This window comes from Manis pentadactyla, chromosome 5 (genome assembly GCF_030020395.1).
Source record: "Manis pentadactyla isolate mManPen7 chromosome 5, mManPen7.hap1, whole genome shotgun sequence".
Classification (NCBI taxonomy): Eukaryota; Metazoa; Chordata; class Mammalia; order Pholidota; family Manidae; genus Manis; species Manis pentadactyla.
The window spans coordinates 174584560-174593714 of NC_080023.1; the positions used below are offsets into that span (position 1 = coordinate 174584560).

Consider the following 9155-nt stretch of genomic DNA (forward strand, 5'->3'; position numbering starts at 1 on the left):
TTTGAAATGCTGAAAGATGTGAACAGCTGTTCTTCTGTTTAAGAGTGCTGCAAAATTAGGTAGTGATTTAATTTCTTCAGTTAACAACCAGCCCACGGTATAACATACTAAGTCATAAAGTACAAACCCAAGGAAGGTAATACTTTTACTAAGTTACAAAACTTTGGCAAATCAATACAGTACTCTTAATAATCACATTTTTGTAGGAGTCATGTATTATTCTAGTGATAATTTTCACTCCAAAATGTCATTTAGGTACCAAATTCAAACACTGTGGTTTTCAATGGTGGTTTATAGCACAGCAAGTTATTCTATACAAATTAAGATCTTTTAAAACTATACAGTATCTCCTTTTCAAGTGAGTTCCCTCATGCAATCATCTGACACTTACTGCAGCAAGGCAACTGTGTACATTTAAGAGATGGCTCTGCTTTGTTCAGGGTTGGTCCAAAGCCAGGTAGCATTCCAAAGCACGAAAAGCTTTAAAATTCTACCTTAAGGAGACTTAATAAGCCAATACCAATTTCCAAGAACTTTTCAAAAATTGTTAAATATTCATATAAATATCAGATTCTTCAAAACTAAGTTATTTCAAACAATGCTAATTTCAGTGATCCCTTTTCCTTAGAAACCCTGCATCTCTTTGTAGTGATGAAAAGTCACATAGCCTTTTCAGCTTATTAAAAAAAAAAACTACCTATGGTTTTATTTTTTAAATAACAAATAAATATATTGCTAGTTTGTAGAGACCCAGGGGGGTCGGGTGTTGTAGACCAACTTCTTTTTTCATCATTTTTCTACAAATGCTGCTGCCGCCATTGGTGTCCTCATGCTCCCTCTTGCCGAAGCTGTCAATTCCTCAAGCTCAGCATTTAGTTTACGTATTACCCACTCCATTGCTTCTCGGCCCTTAAAAAAATGCAACAAACTTATTGTTACCATGTGAGAGCAAACGCAGGCATCAAATAAATGACACATAAGGAAGTAACAAGGAGTGTTACAAGTGTAACTAAACCCCACCTGGGTGGACTGTTTTTATCTTCGCTTTTTCTTCTTTAAATATTATTTACCAAATATGAAATGCCTTGAGCAACTGGCTTGATTTATAGACTGATTTTTATTTTGTATGCAAAAGTTGGTCTCAAAAGACTCTATAATTAAATGAAAGTGACGTTTTACTTATTTCATGAATAGAGTGGTCCCCTTTTTATGGGTAAGAAGTTCAAACCCCTATTTTATGTCCATATTTTAACAAAATCCTGTACAAGGCCGTGAAATCCTGTACAAGTCTCTGACTTCCTCTTCAACTATTCTTCCTTGGTGCTCTATACAACTCCTTAGGCAAAACAAAGCGGGGCATTTCATGCTTCACGGTGTGCCCCTCCCAACCAACAGGCCCCCATTCAGCACTCAGCAGAAACATCCCTTACTGGGCACTCACTCAACACTCTCGTACTGTCTGTAGCTTTCCTTTCCTCATGTGTTCTGTGATTAATGTCATCTTCCTCTTCATTCCATGAGGGCAGAACTGTGCGTGTGGTTTCCTGCATGTATCCCTAGTCTAGCCTAGCACTCTGCCTGGCAGAGAAGGCATCTTATGATTATCCTTTGACTGCTGAATGATTATATTAAACATATAATACACAGTGCATCAGGCATCTCTTTGTCTAAACTTACTTTGTTTTAAATCATGTATTCTCAATGGGGCAAGAATACGTTGGGGGGGGTATGGAAAAAACCTCACTCTTTTAATGTGTAAAGCACAGGCATCCATTCATCCATCTACCCATCCACCTGTGTTAAATAATTTCATGAGGTGCGAGTGATTAAAGAAAAAATGTCTAAACTAGACCTGGGGGTTGGGAGAGCTGATAATGAAAAAAATGAGAACCTGTGCTTTAAATAGTGACACACAGCCACACACTGCATGGGCACTTGCCATATGCTGGCCCTGGGCCACACACTTTCCATGTTATCTCATCTATTCCTCATGTTCAACCCTGTCAGATGGGTAATTAATCGCCACTTTACAGATGGGAAACTGAGGCATGGAAAGGTGAGTAAGTTTAACTGCCCAAGGTTGAAAGGCTGTTAAGAGTTCAGATGTAAACCCAGGTGTGCTGGACCTGAGAGTGTGTGCAAGGAACTGCCTGTATGGTTTCTCAGTGCATTGTGGTTGACAGCTTGCGAGGACACATACATGTTCATCACTCAACAACTCTTCAAAGAAATGAAACCCAGAAGTAACAGCAATTAGGGAGCAGCCTTACTTACTTTATTAGCATTTGAAGATATCGTACTTGCCATCAGTCCTTCGAGGTAACTGCTGAGACTGACTCCTTTCACAGTAATTATGGCTTCTTGAGTCAAAACAGTTCTGGAACAAAACACATTCACATAGCTTTAGAATGAAGTTTTCATTTTGCAAAGACATTTGATACAAAATGTTCACCATGATAAAAACTAATATATGGTAACTATACTTTAATTAGGAAAAATTTTTTAAAGGTTAAAAAAAAATTTGGTAAAAAAATTACAACTCCCTGTGAATAAAAGTTTGTTGAAATTTTTTTTACTCACTTTTCTGGGTCCTGAGGATATGGTTTGTATGTAAGTCTCTCATCTACTGAAACCATATTTGTAAATGAAATCTATAGAATAATTAAAAAAAAAGATCACTTTGAAAACCAAGATTTAAAAACATTTCCAAAATTCACAAACCAAAATCTTGCTAGCTAAATATACAAAAAATAACAAATAAGCCACTTTGATATTACTCTGTAAAAGAACTTAAATTCCACTATGCATTGCTTCCTTTTTATTAAAAAACATAATAAAATTGGTAAAAGTATTACAATGGTAATAATATGCACATGGTCCCATATTCATTTTATTGAGTGCTATCCCCTAGAAATTATAAGCAAGGTCACTGGAGAGTGAGGCTAAGCTGCTTACAGGGAAATAGAATGCAGCATGTAAGTACTGATTTCTTAAACCATGTTGAAAAGCATATATTCACCTGTATATCAACTATAAAAGAGACAAAATACTAAGCCAAATCGTTTAAAACAAAAGGGAGCCAAAACTTACATTAGTAGATTTAAGTTCCATTGTTTTCTCTACAGGATCAACTACAGAATGTTCTTGCACATATGTTTTGGTTCTTGCTGCACCAATAAGCTAAATAAAACATTCAGAATTAGTAGAGAAGGAAGGACTTCTAAACAAGTGTCAAATATTTTGTTTGAAGGTAAAAATGTGTTACTATATTGAACCAAAGATCTGCTTCATATAATCCATGCATCAGACAAAGGTCAGAAAGGAGACCTGTTTGAGGGAAAGAGGAATTCACGTGCGACGGACAGATGAGACAGCCAGCCACAAAACCCTTCCCAGAGGCAATTAGCAACCATCTCAGTGAGATGTAGGCAGCACAAGGCAGGATGCTCAAACTGCCAAGGTGTGACAATGAACAGTGAGCCTGAAATACGGAAATCAGAATATTTGGGCAAACATGGCATCCAGAGAAAGGAGAGCTTGAGTACCTGTCAGTGTTTTCCTAGAGCAGACGAAGAGAGAGGGTGCGGTGCTGCCTTCTCCCCAGAGACAAACAGCTGCCTTACGATAGGGATAATCCATTACATCCAGCCTCACTCCCTGTGTCTGACTCTGAGCCAAGCCCCTGACTCGCTTATCCGTGTCCCCACAATTGAATGCAAGGGTTTGTACAAAGGAAGCAATCAGTACACTTCTGTTGAAAAATGTGTCCTTTGGTTTTCTGAGTGGACCTACCTTCTAGAAAGTGAATCTCTACAGAAAACTGGGTCCACTTATCAGCATTCTCTCACATTATGATAAACTGGCATTACAGTTTCTTGCTGTTTACATCAGCTCACTAAAGCCTGCTTGCTTGTAACTGAATAGAATTATGTTTTTAAATGTATGAGAAGTAGCAGACCTTGGAACAAATGTGGCAACAGCAAAGTTTGAGAATATGCTCCTTGCTTAATGCACACAACCCACCATTGACCAATGCAACTGTTAGCTAATAATCACCACGAGACTGTAACTTCCAGATCTCACTACTGGTCTCAGACTGCTGGCAAAAGCAAGAAAAGCAGAATCTAACTCCTTTTACATTACAAAGCATTAGCTGGCTTCCTTCAGGAGGTTTTATCCGGTGCCTTCATGAAGACTGTAATAATATTTCCAATTCATTATACACTCATAACTCAAGTTTATTATAATACAATTTGAACTGATGCAAAAATGACATTCAGAATTGGCTCCCACAACCTATTTGAAATTATAATGTGGTTTGGAAAACTTCTCTACAGCAGTCACATTTCTACGGGAATAAAGACACTTACAGATTTCACAATGGAAGGCAGTCCCCACTCTGTGCTGAGAAGTCTATGGCTGTGCAACTTTCCAGAGGGATCTATATGTCTGTCCAGTACATCAACTCCAACCACACTTGGGTTCATAGGGTTTGGGTATTTCTGCATTGCAGCGGTTGTAACAGTTTCCCATGGGTGGCTGCCGACATGAACCAAAAGTCAAACATTTAAAAATAGGCATATAAATCAAGCCATTTTTATAACCCATCATACTATTCTTTACAGTTGAAGCTTAATTAATTTACCTAGGAAAAATTATTTTCTGAAACATTGACCTAAATATGATTTTGGGGTCTGAATCTACATTTTGAACATGAATACATTGCAGTACTTTTTTTTAGTGTACGTTACATAGTACAGCTGATGTCTATTAAGATTACAATAGCCTTGAGAGTATTACAGTTTCTTAATCTCTTCTATTTCCGTGTTCATTTTCACATGAAAATTTTGTTTCTAAGAACCACCGATTCATAAAAATGTATTTAAAATTATGTTCTACAGCAACAAGCGGCAAAAATTACTATTGCACCATTTACTCTTATGTCTGACCCCAATGCTACAAAACCATGAGGAAGTAACAAGTGGAAAAGAACTTAGAAGCTTTGTAAATTCTTACAGAAGAGGATCCAAATTTTTCTCTATATTAAAGTAATAAATAACAGTGGCCCCTCCAGTTAATCTTTATCCATTGCTTTCCCCAAGTCCCCAAAGGAGTGATTCTGATTTGTTTGAAAAGGTCACTTGCTACAATAAAATGTTTAAAGACATTCCTAATATGCCATTTTCTAATACTCTCTAAATATAATAAGCATTTGCTTATTATCTAGGATTGAAATGGCAACAATATCATGGCCCATGCAGCGAGCTATCTTCTTGAAAAAGCACATGTACTTGGGTGACTCAAAATGCGATGCTCATTTGTTCACTGCGCAACTTCTGTGATAAGACGCTTGTACAAAGGAGTCTTTTCAAAAGAGCCCCTTATTAACTACAATGACTATTAAAGGTGACAGTTCACCTGCAGTCTGATTCTACCCTATCTGTGTTCTTGCCTTCATTGAAAGGAAAAGGACAAGATTTGGAGATGATGTTTCAAACTATGCTTACCTTTTATTTCTCTAAAGGCAAAACAGGTAGGCATTAGTCTATTTCAACTTTTCAGAGAACTAAGCCTGACAACTACTTGTCAACAAGGAAAATCTCAACATTATTCATTTCTGAGAACCCTGGACAACCAGTGACATTATTGTTAATGTTTTAATTTTTTGCTATTATATAAATGAACCTCATTCTTTTTTTTAAAAATTTTTTTATCATTAATCTACAATTACATGAGGAACATTATGTTTACTAGGCTCCCCCCTTCACCAAGTCCCTCCTACAAACCCCATTACAGTCACTGTCCATCAGCGTAGTAAGATGCTGTAGACTCACTACTTGTCTTCTCTGTGTTGCACAGCCCTCCCCGTGCCCCCCCACCACATTATACATGCTAATCGTAACTCATTCTGTTTTTAATCTCAAGCCTTATTCAGCAATCAAGGCAGGTATATAAGCAAAGATACTTCATACATCTAAACATAAATCTACAAATAGAAGTGAAACAAGGCCAAGCACTCAGATTGTTACCAAGGCAACTATCTAAAATGAAGATCGGATGAACCCTTTCCCTGTCTCCACCTAGGCATATACTATGGTTAGCTAAGCATTCTTGCACTTATCTCTTCTCCCCATCCCCTCTAAAAAATTAATAATTGTATGGCTTCAGGGTAGTTATGTATTATTTGTAATACAATCCTCCTCTACCTCTGAGTCAACTTCAAAACCCCGATGTTTTGACTTAACTTAGTCTAAGACTGCTTTGTGAAACTAGTCAAAACATTACAAAGGACACATGATGAACAGTCTTCTGGCAATTAATTTTAACTGTATAATGTAATTATGTGGAAAGACCTTGCACTGATAGACATTCAAGGATGGCACCAAAGGGCAGCCAGAACCTTACTGACCGGTCTTATTTCTTCACCTATAAAATGAGGTGGGGGATACTCTGGTACACTTAACTCCACTGAGGCAGCAATGTCTTGAATTACTCACCACAATGTAACCAACCCAAAGAACAGTACCTGGCACATAGTGGGCATTCATATTTATTGAAGGCATCAACGAATGACTTCAACTGGATGCCAACTATATGCGACGCCCAGGTAGAAAGTGTTGGAAAGTCAAAGATGCCTAAGACATAAAACGGTAACTTAGATATTGTTAGATAGTAGCATCGTGGAGATGGGAAACAGTGAAGTAAGATTTGTGAGGGAGAGAATGATTTTAATTCCAGGAATGCTGAGTATGAACCAGAAGAGCCTGTGGGACATGTAAGTAGAAATGTCTGGTAAGACCTGAGAATTAGGATTTGAGGTTCAAGACAGGCTGGAGACCAAGGTACAGATTTAGGCGCCATAAATGTGCATGGATCAGCTGGGATCTTGACTGAAAAGCCCAGATATGGGGAGAGTGAGGATCAGGGTTTCTTCTTCCAGGACATGTAGAGTATTTACTAGAATATGTTTATCTTCTGGGAGCAGGGTCCCAGAGCTTTTGCAAATATCAGAAAGGTCTGTGACAGAGAAAAAAGAAAGATTAACAGTGAAATGCTAGACAAGAAGGCCAACAACAGAATCCCATAGAACATTTACATCAAAGGGGAAGAAGAGTGGGAAACATGGAAGAAAAGAGCAAAAAAAAGCAGAGATGGGGGCAGGGGACAAGCCGGGGAAAAGAAAGTTGTAAGGAGACAGTGTGAGGAACTTCTGAAGCATTCAAATCCCAGAGGATTGCAAGGAAGAAACCACCCATGATCCCAAGGGCTGAGACAAAGCAGTAAAGAATGTGATCAGGTTAAAGAACACCAGAAAGACAACAAATTTAGGGTCTTCTTCCCCACAAAGACTGTAAACATTATGGAGTAAAGAATCTCTTGGATTATTAACATTCTATATTTTCCAGGATCCAGTGGACTCTCAGATGTGTCTGATTTGCTGAGTATGTAAAAAGTCTACATCTTCTTTCAAAATTGCCCTCAGAAACACAAAATCAAGCGGTTAAACTAAAACATACTACAAAGCTATGCAAATTAAAACAGTGCGGCAACAATAGCAAGATCAGTGGAACTGAGCACATAGCTCAAAAATGGATTCAAATTAAACCGGGACAAAATTTAGGACAGAGGCAGAATTTCAAATCAGTGAGAGGAAGGTGGATGTCAATATTGAGTTCTGGGCTGCTTTTAAGGCAAAAACGATATATAATGCTTATATGTGTGGTTCTTTTGTATACGGACCATGGAACCAGGAGGGAATTTAATTCCCATCATCCAATTGGTTTAAGGCCTATTTTCATTACTAGAAATTTCTCGCTAAGAAATGCGACTTAAGGAGGCCTCAAAGACAGGCCCGGCCAGTACCATCAACCTTCCATGTTATGAAAATGTGTTACCCAAGGCCACACACAGCTTGTTGGAGCCGGAGGTGGACCTTGGATTCCAAGTCCAGAGCTCTGTTCTTCAGGTCAGAGGGCTGCGGGAAAGGTTTCGCCTCGTCTCCTGAGCTCACCCAGTAGGAAACTCCACCCAAAAGGTGGCAGAGCGACAGACTCTACAGAAAGCTCACGCCTTCCTCTTGGGATCCTCGGGTCCCCATCGCACAGGGTTGCGCAAGGCCGGATGTGGGAACCTGGGCCTCTACCCCCGGAGCCATCAGGGACCTCGTGCTGGACGAAGACCCCACCACCGCGGGGGCCTTCGGGAGGACAGGCCCCCAGTGCCCCGCGCCCGGCCTCCGCGCCTGGAGTCGGGGACCCTGTCCCTCGGGCGTCCCCGCGGTCGTGACCTTGAACCCGGCCCCGACACCCCGTGGGGCCCGACTCCCCACTTAGGTCTGACACCTGGACGGCTCCTGAGGGGCGCGTCGTCCGCGCCGCGACTTCAGGCCCCACCTACCCTCCCACCCACCCCGCGGTTGCCCCGTGCCCCCCGCCGACCTGTCCTACGCCCCGAACTTACTCAAAGACGTGCTCCGAAGTCCAGATCTTCATGATGCCGGCGGCCTGCGCGACGTCCGGGCGCCGCTAGGGCACAATGAAGCAGAGGCCGCACACGCCCCTGCCCCGAGCCCCAGCCTCCCGGCCGGCCGCGCAGCGCACGCGCCGCCGGGCCCGACGCGGGGGACGTCCCGACGCGCTGCCCCACGCCCTATCCCGGCCCGGGTTTTGCCCCAGCCCTGAGCGCGGCGCAACGAAACCCCGCCCCTTAGCGCTGGGCGCACGGCGCTGGCGCAGTTCCGGGGACAGCGCCCGGAACGGCCGGCGCGGGCGCTGTGCTGCGCAGGCGCGGCAGGCGGTCGGCGGGCCGCCCCCTCGCGGGCGTCTCCGGGAGCGCCGGCCTCCGGGCAGGCTTGGCCCAGGCCCCACCTGTTCCTGGCTGCACCTGCCTCGCCCGCATCCTCATTCCTGCCCTGCCCGAGTTCAGCTTGTGTGGCAAGGCTTGTTGACGGGTCCAGGCAGCCCGTTTTCACGGGTAGACCCTGCCGTGTTCACTGGAGCAAATGTTCATGGCCCCTTCTCAGAAAACTCTGCCCAACCCAGGCGGTGCAGCTCCATAGGCAACCATTCAACCACCCAACAGCCCCGCCGACGATCAGTCACCCGGTCAGCTGGGTGCACATTCCTCCCGTCCTCTCGGAGGTTATGATCTTGGTG

General features: G+C 42.3%; 1 protein-coding gene across 1 annotated transcript; it reads right to left on the reverse strand.

The window, feature by feature from the left end:
* Positions 1 to 320: 320 nt before the first annotated feature.
* Positions 321 to 8685, reverse strand: PRELID3B (PRELI domain containing 3B). Its single transcript, XM_036901864.2, has 6 exons — positions 8461 to 8685; positions 4371 to 4539; positions 3091 to 3180; positions 2581 to 2651; positions 2275 to 2377; positions 321 to 909 (listed from the first exon to the last, which is right to left on the reverse strand). The coding sequence occupies exons 1-6, from the start codon at positions 8490 to 8492 to the stop codon at positions 790 to 792; spliced, it is 585 nt and encodes a 194-aa protein (XP_036757759.1). The 5' UTR covers positions 8493 to 8685; the 3' UTR covers positions 321 to 789.
* Positions 8686 to 9155: the final 470 nt, after the last annotated feature.

Bases quoted from the DNA above. Each gene is read 5' to 3' on its own strand.
- PRELID3B (XM_036901864.2), bottom strand. From the start codon at position 8,492: ATGAAGATCTGGACTTCGGAGCACGTCTTTGA. The intron at 3,181-4,370 runs GTAAGTGTCTTT...TGTTTTATTTAG, and splicing joins TGCCTTCCATTGTGAAATCT to CTTATTGGTGCAGCAAGAAC. The intron at 2,652-3,090 runs GTAAGTTTTGGC...ATTATTCTATAG, and splicing joins TGGAACTTAAATCTACTAAT to ATTTCATTTACAAATATGGT.